Source organism: Scyliorhinus torazame, chromosome 10 (genome assembly GCF_047496885.1).
Source record: "Scyliorhinus torazame isolate Kashiwa2021f chromosome 10, sScyTor2.1, whole genome shotgun sequence".
NCBI classification, from domain to species: domain Eukaryota; kingdom Metazoa; phylum Chordata; class Chondrichthyes; order Carcharhiniformes; family Scyliorhinidae; genus Scyliorhinus; species Scyliorhinus torazame.
This window is the reverse complement of record NC_092716.1, coordinates 61,603,210-61,615,315: the sequence shown is the minus strand read 5'-3', so window position 1 is coordinate 61,615,315 and position 12,106 is coordinate 61,603,210. Positions and strand designations below refer to the sequence as shown.

General features: G+C 43.1%; 1 protein-coding gene across 1 annotated transcript in view; it reads left to right on the top strand.

Annotated features, from left to right (window-relative positions):
- itfg1 (integrin alpha FG-GAP repeat containing 1) overlaps nt 1–12,106 on the top strand; it is a 425,532-nt gene that overhangs the window by 93,710 nt on the left and 319,716 nt on the right. The window contains exon 6 of the mRNA XM_072518195.1: nt 9,409–9,503. Within this exon, the coding sequence (XP_072374296.1) occupies nt 9,409–9,503 (95 nt within the window). The remainder of the gene's footprint in view (nt 1–9,408; nt 9,504–12,106) is intronic.

The following is a 12,106-nucleotide window of genomic DNA, read 5'->3' as shown; positions in this document are numbered from 1 at the left end:
CATCGGCGTGGCTGGGGGATCTATTGGAGTTATTACATCTTGAGAAGGTGAAATTTGCCCTAAGGGGGGCAGATGAGGGGTTCCACAAGAGATGAATATTGCATTTCGGAGAGCTTGTTACCGTCAACTGTTGCTGGTGGTGGGGGGCGGCAGGGTTTATTGTATTTGGGATGTAATGTTTTTGTCTTGTTTTGTTTTGTAAAATGTTACAATGCTAAAAATTTGATTAAGACCTGGACAACATTTAGGCTTGGGCTGATAAGTGACAAATAACATTTGCACCACACAGGTGCCAGGCAATGACTCTCTCTAACATGAGAGAATCTAACCACCTCCTCTGGATATTCAATTACATTGCCATCGTATTAGCCCACACTAGCACAGTGATTAGCACTGTTGCTTCACAGCGCCAGGGTCCCAGATTCGATTCCCACTTGGGTCACTCTCTGTGCGGAGTCTGCATGTTCTCCCCGTGTCTGCGTGGGTTTGCTTCAGTTTCCTCCCACAAGTCCCGAAAGACGTGCTTGTTAGGTGAATTGGACATGCTGAATACTCCCTCAGTGTACCCGAACAGGCGCCAGAGTGTGGCGACTAGGGGCTTTTCACAGTCACTTCATTGCAGGTTAATGTAAGCCTACTTGTGACACTAATAAAAATTATTATTATTAGGGATTACCATTGATCAGAAACCTAACTCGACTAGCCATATAAATAATATGGCGACAAGAACAGGTCAGAGGTTGGGAATTTTGCAATGGGTACCTCATCTTTCCACTCTCCAAAACCCGCCCACCATCTCTGCAAGGCACAAGTCAGGGGTATGGGAGAACACTCTCCACTTGACTAGATGACTCGTCTGTGCGGAGTCTGCACGTCCTCCCCGTGTGTGCGTGGGTTTCCTCCGGGTGCTCCGGTTTCCTCCCACAGTCCAAAGATGTGCAGGTTAGGTGGATTGGCCATGATAAATTGCCCTTAGTGTCCAAAATTGCCCTTAGTGTTGGGTGGGGTTGCTGGGTTGTGGGGATAGGGTGGAGGTGTTGACCTTGGGTAGGGTGCCTTTTCCAGGAGCCGGTGCAGACTCGATGGGCCGGTGGCCTCCTTCTGCACTGTTAATTCTATGATAATCTATGATGAGTGTAACTCCAACAAAATTTAAGAAACTCCACACCATCCAGGAGAAAGCAGCTCGCTTGATTGGCACCTCATTCACGGCCTTCAACCTTCATTTCCTCCACCACTGACGTACAGTAGCAGCAGTGTGTACCATCCACAAGATGCACTGCAACAACTCACCAAGGCTCCTTTGACAGCACCTTCCAAACGTGCAACTTTGTTGACCAGTATTTAACTGGTGGTCCTACGTACTTGCCAGTGATATAGAATAATATAGTGATCTAGCATTAGACAAGAAATCAGAGATGCATGTGATAAAAGAACACCTGTGATTATGGGTGACTTCCATCTGCATAAAGATTGGGTGAGTTACATTAGTCACAGTACAATAGAGGAGGAATTCCTGGAGTGTATATGGGATGGTTTTCTGGACCAATGCGTTGAGGAACCAACAAGGAAACAGGCCATCTTGGATTGGGTGTTGCACAATGAGAAAGGATTAGTTGGCAATCTAGTTGAGAGAGAACCCTTGGGGGTGAGTGACCATAATATGATAGAATTCTTTATCAAGGTGGATAGTGAGGTAGTTGATTCTGAGATCAGGATCCTGAACCTTAATAAAGATAACTATGCTGGTATGAGGCATGAGTTGGCTATGACAGACTGGGAAACATTAGAAAGATAAGACAGCTGATAGGCCATAGCAAGCGTTCAATGAACAAATCGGTGAACTCCAAAAGTTATTTATTCCTATTTGGCCCAAGAGTAGAAAACAAACTGTGGCCAAACCATAGATTACAATGGAAATTAGAGATGATGTTAGATTCAACGAAGAGGTATACAAATTAGCAAGCAAAAGCAATAGACCTGAGGATTGGGGTCCTCGCAAAGATCCTGCGGTACTCCACTAGTCACTGCCTGCCAATCGGAAAAAGGTTGGGTGAAGAGGGATATGGGCCAAATGCGGGCAAGTGGGGACTAACTTAGTGATAGAAACTGGGTGGCATGGACAAGCTGGGCCAAAGGACCTGTTTCCATACTGTAAACATCTGTGAGTGAGAGCGTCAGAAGGTCCATTTCCATTATAGCAAATAGGAGCAGGAGTAGACCATTAGGCCCCAACGGTTCTTCCATAGCTGATCTTCTATCTCAATTCCACTTTACTGCCACCTTCCCATTTCCTTTGATTTCCCGAGAGATCAAAAATCCATTGATCTCAGCCTTGAATATACTCAATGATGGAGCATCCAGAACCCTCTGGGGATCAGCATGGTACGGCCTTCCCTCTAGATTTCCAGGGTATGAGATGATATTGGGTGTTTCTCGGTGTTTCTTAAGTTTCATCCTGTAAACACTTAATCAAACTGCCAAAACGTATTTGAAGAAAGGAAGAGAAGCTTCAACAACATTCAAGCTCAACATTGTTCAGGGCAAAGCAACCTGCTTGATTGGCACTCCATCCACTTCCTTAAACATTCATTCCCTTCGCCACCAGCCCAGCTCGGCTACAATGTGTGCCATCTATAAGGTGCTCTGCAGCAACTTCCTAAGCAACTCACCATTACCCTTTCAAACGTGCGATCTCTGCATGGAACACCACCACTTCCAAGCTGCACACCTTTCTCACTTGGAAGTATATTGCTGTCCTTCATTCGAAGATAAAACCTGCAACTCCCTACTTAACAGCACCTGCACCATATGAATTGCAGCTCAACAAGGTTGCTCACCCGTCACCTTGAGGGCATTTCAGGATGGGCAATAAATGCTGCTTTGCCAGTGATTTCATAACTTAGGACTAAATAGAAAAAAAAACCTAAGATCGGGCAGGGGTTTCATAGAATCGCAACAGTGCAGAAATTGGTCATCGGCCCATCGAGTCTGCACCCACCCTCTGAAAGAGCATCCTGCACAGATCCACTCCCCTGCCCTATTCCCGCAATCCCACCTAGAGGCAACTTAACATAGCCAATCCTCCACCTAATCTGCACATCTTTGGACTGTGGAAGGAAACCGGACACCTGGAGTTTAAAGTTGCTCTGGGGAAGCTTGTGCTGATTGAGTACTTAGTTATATGTGCAATACTATACAGGTGTTTATTTAGAATTAATCACTAAATCATCTGGGAGTACTGCCTGCTGCATCAAATATCTTTGCAAAAGAAATATTTTTGTTTGGCAATACAAGAACCAAGAAGATAAAACTTTCAATATATTTTTAAAAATAGGCTGAACTGTTTCATTATGTTGCAACAGTGAATGTAATGTTTCGGCCTACTGAGCTTGTGAATCAAAAAGAAATGTCACCATAATTGCCTGTAGGAAACTATGGTTTTAGTCAGCCTCCTCTGGGATCAACTATTTTAAATTCAATGTGATTGTTATAGAAATTTATTTACAAGCTCCAATAGGTTTGGTTTCCATTGAAAGAAAAGTATGTGTTGCTGCTGTTGACTTCTTGCTTAGTAATTTTGAAACGTGTTCTTACTACCCATGGCTTTAAACTGCCCTGTGAAGCGGGTAGAAAAGATCCTGAGCAATTGCACAATTGGTAGCATTCATTTTCTTAATATTTATTCATCTTATAATAGTGTTGGCTACAAATTTGGGGTGTGCACTAAATATTGTCTCTGGTTTTGTATCTCTCATGTAAGTGGTTCCTGACCTGTCTTAACCAGTGTCTAGTATCATGATATCATGGCCATGAGGGCCATACAACAAAACACCTTATGTTATAAAATGGGTGTCATGTTGATTATGCCACCACATGCGCCTCTCTCATCTTCCTAAAAGATGAACTGATTAAAACTTAAGTGAGACAAAGCCATCTGAAAAATAAATTTTAATTTTGCAATCAGTAAGAGAAACAAACTGAGTAATGATTATAATGAGTAATATAATAATCTTTAATGTTTTTTTATTGTCACAAGTATGCTTACATTAACACTGCAATGAAGTTACTGTGAAAAGCACCTAGTCGCCACATTCCGGCACCTGTTCGGGCACACAGAGGGAGAATTCAGAATGTCCAAATTACCTAACAGCATGTCTTTCGGGACTTGTGGGAGGAAACCGGAGCACCCGGAAGAAACCCACGCAGACATGTTGAGAACGTGCAGACTCCGCACAGACAGTGACCCTAGCCGGAAATTGAACCTTGGACCCAGGCGCTGTGAAACAACTGTGCTAACCACTGTGCTACCATGCTGCCCACTTATATATGTTCATAGTAAGGCCATGTTGCAGAAATATGCTGCCCAGACTCTGATGTGGTAATGATGTCAGCGTTCGGCAACATTACTCTACATAAACTGACAACATCATCAGAAGTTTGAACTCGCATAGAATAATGGAAATCCAGAGGTTGCTATAGTTAGGTACACTGTATAGGTGCTGCTATCTCCCTTGCAATCATGAATTGACAACAGCTTTCTCCTAAAAATCCTGGATAACACACACTGGGCACAGTCCATGGTTTTCATAAATACTGCTAACCAACTTTACTGGCTCTGAAAGGCTCATTTTATATTTGTGGAATGTTAAATTTCTCATTAATGATTTAAAAATTCCACATTGTAAGTTTGTTCCGAGAAGTCTGTACCTTTTTTGCAACTGTTTTGATGCAGCCATACATTTATTTCGCTATCTGAAAAATGAAATAAAAAGTGAAGAAATGTAAGTAATTTTAACTTCCTGGTTGGTGTGGATGAATACTTCAATTTGATTGGCTGCAAATCCCACTTACTTACATCAGTGCTGCTGCATGCCAAGACTTGGTACTATAAGATTTGAACTAAAAGCAACATAAACTAAACACTATTCGATGAAGCAACTTGTACTCTAAATTACATAAATTAACTTTTAAAACAACCAAAATTCCCTGCCGCAACCAGTCTGAAGGTATTCTCAGCTACCATTGGTTCGCTTCCTTTTTCCTTTTCCAGACAGATAATTTCTAATCCTTGAACTGACTTTCACAGTGAGGTTTGCCCTGAAGATTCCTCCCTCTTGGTGACTCTTAAAGCCTTGTTTAAATCTTCACAAGCTTAGTCTCTTTACTCTGAGTGCGAGCTCCCACCCACATTCTGGCTGCCTCTATCTATACGTTCATGCTCTCTGTCTGATCTTTGCTGACTAGCAGTGATATCTTAGCAAAACATCCTGTAAGCAGATCCTACAGTGACATCCAATGGATTGACCAGCTCTCAAAGCATGGACGTGAATCACAGGGGCCTTATGCTCAGGACAACATGCTAATTACCTCAGCTCTGCCAAACTCCAGAGCCATAACCCCAAAGCTACCATAAAACAGGACCACCCAAATCTGGCTCACACTCCCAACCCCATAACTGCCAACTCCATTTTATCTTGAAATTAAATAGACAGTTTAAAGTACAACCATTTACAAAACCTGGCATTCTTAACACCTCCCTCTGAGACTTGGCGGCTAACAGTTTACCCGTAGTCATACCATTGTCTACAGGTGGGAACAACTTGCACCTTCTTCCAGTTAAACAACCTGGGCCCCTCTTTAACATGTAACAACCAAGCCACACAAGCTTGTTTTCAGACAGGATTTGGTGCAGGTCACATGGCCCCTTTCATTCCTCCAGTTTACCTATAATATAACAATCTTACAAACGTTGTATTTGCAACACGGACTGGAAAATAGCTAATGTGGTACCGCTGTTTAAGAAAGATAGCAGGGATAATCCTGGAAACTAGAGGCCGGTGAACCTCGCGTCAGTAGTAGGTAAATTATTGGAGAGAATTCCCAGGGACAGGATTTATACCCATTTGGAAACAAATGGACTCAGAAGCGATAGACAGCATGGTTTTGTGAAGGGGAGGTCGTGCCTCACTAACTTGATCGAGTTTTTTGAGGAGGTGACAGACGATTGATATGGGGAGGGTGGTGGATGTTGTTTACATGGACTTCAGTAAAGCCTTTGACAAGGTGCCTCATGGCAGACTGATACAAAAGGTGAAGTCACACGGGATCAGATGTGGTAAAAGGAATATAGAACTGGCTCGGTTACAGAAGGCAAAGGGTAGCATTAGAAGGGTGTTTTCTGAATGGAAGGTTGTGACTAGTGGTGTTCCACAGGGATCGGTGCTTGGGCCTCTATTGTTTGTGGTGTACATAAACGATTTGGAGGATAATGTAGCTGGTCTGACTAGTAAGTTCGCGGACGACATCAAGATTAATGGAGTGGCAGATAGTGTTGAGGATTGTCAGAAGACACAACAGGACGTAGATGGGTTGGAGACTTGGGCAGAGAAATGGCAAATGGAGTTTAATCTGGGCAAATGTGTGGTAATGCATTTTGGTAGGTCTAACATAGAGGGGAAATATACCGTAAATGGTAAAACTCTTAGGAATATAGAAAGTCAGAGAGTTCTGCGCGTGCAGGTCCACAGATCTTTGAAGGTGGCAACACAAGTGGACAAGGTAGTCACAAAAGCAAATGGAATGCTTGCCTTCATTGGACGGGGCATTGTGTATAAAAACTGGCAAGTCATGCTACAGTTGTATAGAACCTTGGTAAGGACACACTTGGAATATTGTGCATAATTCTGGTCGCCATACTACCAGAATGATGTGGAGGCTTTGGAGAGGGTGCAGAGGAGGTTTAACCGAATGTTGCCTTGTCTGGAGGGTGTTAGCTATATGGAGAGGCTGAATAGACTCGGACTGTTTTTCATTAGAAAGACGGTGGTTGAGGGATGACCTGATAGAGATCTACAAGATTATGAGGGGCATGGATAGAGTGGATGGGCAGGCACTCTTTCCCAGGGTGGAGGGCTCAGTCACTGGGGGCATAGGTTTAAGGTCCGTGGGGCAAAGTTTAGAGGAGATGTGCGAGGCAGATTTTTTACGCAGAGGGTGACGAGTGACTGGAATGCGTTGCCAGGGGAGGCTGTGGAAGCAGATACATTAATGGCGTTCAAAATGCACCTTGACAAACACATGGACAGGATGGGTATAGAGGGATACGGCACAAGGAAGTGCTGAGGGTTTTGGCAAAGGTTGGTATCATGACCGGTACAGGCCTGGAGGACCAAAGTGCCTATTCCTGTGCTGTATTGTTCTTTGTACATAATTCTAGTTGCATGGATTTGACAGTCTACAGAACTTTGTAAGTAAGGGGCTGTTTAGCACAGGGCTAAATCGCTGGCTTTGAAAGCAGACCAAGGCAGGCCAGCAGCACGGTTCAATTCCCGTATCAGCCTCCCCGAACAGGCTCCGGAATGTGGCAACTAGGGGCTTTTCACAGTAACTTCATTTGAAGCCTACTTGTGACAATAAGCGATTTTCATTTCAAGAAGGTGCTGTTTCCACAAATTGGCATTCAAATGCAAGAATGGAAAAGTTTTCTATTTGCAAACAAGTTGAGTAAGAATGTGGCTAACTCTTATCATTACCTGCCCCTGTACATGCACATACATTTTCTAAATATTTACTGATTTAGTTATTGGACAAACGTAAAACATTTAACTCTATATTTGTAGATAAATCTTAGAAATTTCCACCGAACTGTTAGATCTGGAGCATGCTTTTAAAAGCTTTCACCTCCTTCAACTCCCAAAATCTGCATGTGAATCTAACCTCAGCTCTGCCAAACTCCAGAGCCATAACCCCAAAGCTACCATAGAACAGGACAACTCCAATCTGGCTTACACTCCCAGCCCATAACCGCCAACCTTCAATTCCTGCCCAAGGACTGCTAAATATTAGCGGTGGAATTTTGCTCATACTAGATTTAGCGTGCCTAAAATGTGGGGATGTTTTTAATGTGACAATCCAGGTAGAAGGTGTTCCTGCATGCATGTGCATCTTTGCAATACTTAGTTTCCTTGTGTTCTTTCAGCCTTACCATGGTTGGTCTGCCGTGTCCCCAGTGATCTTTCGAGAGAGCCCTAAGTAGCTTATGTATCGAAGTAACTTAAACTGAATGTTGCGGTGTCGCAGTTGTAATAACCAGTTGATTATAGGCAGCAGTGTTGTGTTCCTGATGCAGAGACGATTGAAAATATGGAATACAGATTTCTGCAGCATTTCTTTTTGTTTTTATTCTTCATGAATACACCGAAGCTTGTGCTCACAGGGTCAGATCACCACATGTCTGTTCCACCAATCTTCTTAAAAGATGACTGGTTAATAGTTCAGTGAGATTTACAGATTGCTACTCCCTCAGCACATTCATGGTTTTACAGGAGCTGGATGTGCATACATTATCCATTATCATGGAGAACAAGAAGCTTCACAATGGAACAGAGAACACTTAATGCAAGAACCATCACGGCACACACATTTTCTGATCATTTCCTCTGTGGAAAAAAATGTACTTTCTGACATCAAAGCCTTTACCCCCTTATCCTCCTGCAACTTTCAAATAAAGTATAAATTATATTTATTTAGAACCTTTTTAACATAATAAAACATCCCAAGAGACTTCACAGGAGCTTTATAAAACAAAATTAGGCACTGAGCCAGAGGGAACATGAGGGAAAATGGGCAAGAGATTGTTTAAAGAGGCAGATTTTAAGGAAAAATGTATTATGTTAATCATTTATTAAAGGGACAGTAATTCAATCCACCCCACCATATCACAACATTCCCAGCTTGTTTACCCCTATACGAGTATTATCACTCGAGAGAAGATATGAACACCACAAGTTCATTATTTCCCTCCCACATTAATGTTCATACAGAACAAAGTGCGATGGCAGCCACATTCTGTTCTATGACTATGAATTCCAAGGTTAACAAAATAAATCTACTATCTCTTCCTCCTGGTGCCCATATGTGCTTCTTTAACCCGTTTTAATATTTCCATGTACCCCTTGTGGGCCAGGATCATGGGAAATGATTAGCTGCTCTAGTGGCCTCACATCATGGGAGCTAGTTTCCGGCAGGATGTCATTGCTGGCAGGCTCACTCCCTTTTCTCCCCCCACTACTACTGCACAAGTATCTGGAATCCAGCAAAGAATATGAGAAGCTTCAATTCTGGCTATAGTCTAGATCTATTATAAATGTATTGATTATAGCATATTAAACACTGCTGATTTCCTGTTGTCCCTCAGGTGCTTTCAAAATGATTAATCTGAGAGTAGTCTACGTTCTTGGAAAATCCATAAATATTTTGCCTTTTCTTTCGTTAACTCAAAACTGAAAAGCAGAAATGAAGACTGAAAATATGATTCAGTTTTTTTTCTATTTTTTCACTACTAATTCACGCACACCGTGAGACAGAAGTTATATCATAACTTTGAACACTGATTTTCTTTTCCAGAAATCAAACATGGTATTCGGCTCTGGATAATGATATGCAAATGTATGTACCTCAGTCTCATGCTTTCATTGACCTGAATAAAGACTTCACTGCAGGTAAGATTGCTGAACATTACAGATAAATAAAACCTAATTAATGTAAGTGTTGTAACGGCATAATATTTTGTGGCAAAAAGGCTTTAATGGTGTAGAATTTAATAGAGATGTTTAACAATGCAGGAGATGTTAGTCAGTGTGAAACATTTCAAACGTAAACACATTTCTGCTCTACATTAGGCTCTTTTGAATAGAATTTATGTAATGCTCATGGTATGCCTGTAATTCTTCTCTGAGATCGCTACAAAACATGTTACAATTACTTTCAGCAGATATAAAATCTTGCCTTCAATAATAACTAATTTCAATTTCCTTTCCCCCCTCCTCTCTCCACCCCCTAACACCCCAAGGAGTGGAAGATGGAAATTTGAGTTGAGCATCTCAAAATACTTCATGCCTGCATAGAATCTCACACTCAGAAACACAAATGTCTGTACACACTCACAAAGCAACCTATCCATTTGCTCAATTAGACATTTTCTTCCCAAAACTGAAATATTATATTTGTTTTTTGGGGGGAGAGGGTGGGATGGAATTTTATTCCCTTCCATGGCCAAGTCTCTCTTCTCCCTTGGCAGTCCCTCAGCGTCGAGTATGACTTGCTTCCACTCGGGGGAGGTGGGTTCTGCAGTGGCTGAATAGTCTGATCCTGGATCTACAGATTTGGCAGCTGGTGCTAGATGAGGTGGGTGGATGAGACACTCCCGACTCTGTGCTCTCCTTCTGTTGTTTACGCTTAGCCTCCGCGTGCTTCACCCTACGACGCTCAAGGTGATTGGCGTCTTCGCAGATGCTTTTTCTCCAGTTTGTCCATTCAAAGGCAAACGATTGCCACATGTTGGTGGGGATGTTGCATTTATTTAGTGAGACTTTCAGCGTGTCCTTCAAGTGTTTCCTCGGCCCTCCTAGTGATCACTTGCCATTGCAGAGCTCGGAGCAGAGCACTTGTTTTGGGAGTCTGGTGTTGGGCATGCGGACAATGTGCTCCACCCATCGCAGTTGGTCATACATGACCAGTGCCTCGATACTCGGGTTATTGGCCTGGGAGAGGAAGCTTGCGGTGGCAGCATTGGTGATATATCTCCCAAGGATATGAAGTGTCTACTGTACATTATCCATGTTTCTGATACATATAGGAGGGCGGGGACCACGGCTGCTCTATAGACCATATGCTGGGTTTGAGGTCTCAGTCTTCGAATATTCCATTCGTCAGGCGTCCGAAGACTGCACTGGCGCATTAGAGTCGATGTTGGATTTTGTCGACCATGTCTGTTCGCATAGACAAGAGGTTCCCGAGGTATGGGAAATGACCCACATTGTCCAATGGCTGGCGGCAGTTTTGTGTGGCAGGAGCAGGCTGGTAGAGAACCTTTCCGAATGTTTAGCCTGAAGTCCATTATCATATGCCTCAGTGAATGCGTCGATGATGATTTGTAACTCGGACTCTAAATGTGAGCACACACAGCTCGTACTGCAATTCAATGTCAGGTTGGGGTGGTCTTGATTCTCGCCTGGAGGCGCCAGAGGTTTCCTGCTTCTCTGGGAAGTTAGCTCCACTTGAGTGGGGAGCTTCAGGGTGACAGGGTGGAGTGTTGCTGAGAGGAAGATGGAGAACAGCATTGGCGTGGTGACACAGCCTTGTTTGACCCCAGTTTGCATACGTATTGGGGCTGTAGTGGTTCCTTTGGCGAGGATCGCAGCGTGCATGTCATTGTAGAGCAGGCGGAGAATGGTGACGAATTTCTGACTGTGAACTCGCTCCTCCACCTTCATCCCATTTTTTATTTCTACCAATTTATTTTCATTTCTTCCATTGATCTGTTTTTCCCTCACCATTGTTCCCTCTACCCCACTTGGGCCTAGTTGCCCTTTGACAGACAGCTCACCTTTGTTCTGCCATTCACACATTCTAATCTCTATGTGCCACTATCAGCACCCTTCGTAGCCTTAATCACCCACGTTTACATTCCTTTTGTCTTTCTGTCCTCAACATCTTTGTCAATCTCCACCTATTGCTGCCCCCCCTATCCAGCCCCACTGCTCCACTTCCCCAACTACAATATAAATCTGACCCCATTTTCCGTTTTCTCCAGTTTTGACAGTCATCCAAGCTCAAAACATTTGCTCCCTTCTCTCTCCACAGATTCTGTCAGACCTGCTGAGATTGTCCAGTATTTTCTGTTTTAACATCTGCAGTATGTCTATTATCCACTTTGCTTGTTACATCTTCGAGGAACTCTAGCAAATTAGTCAAACATGATTTGCCCTTCATAAAACAATGCTGACTGTTTTAGCTTACCAAATGTCCCATTACTACTTACTTCATAATGGATTCTAACAATTTCCCAATGACACACGTTAAACTAACTGGTCTATAGTTTCTTACTTTCTGTCTTTCTCCCTTTTTGAGCAGGGGCGTTACAGTGGAACCTTTCCAGAATCCAGGGAATTTTAGAATATTATAACCATTGCTTCCACAATCTCTGCTGCAACTTCCGTTAGTACTCTAGGATGTTGGCTGCCAGGCCCTGGGGACTTGTCGTCTTTAATTCCAATAGTTTGCTCATTACGTTTTCTCTAGTGATGGCGATTGTTTTAAGTTC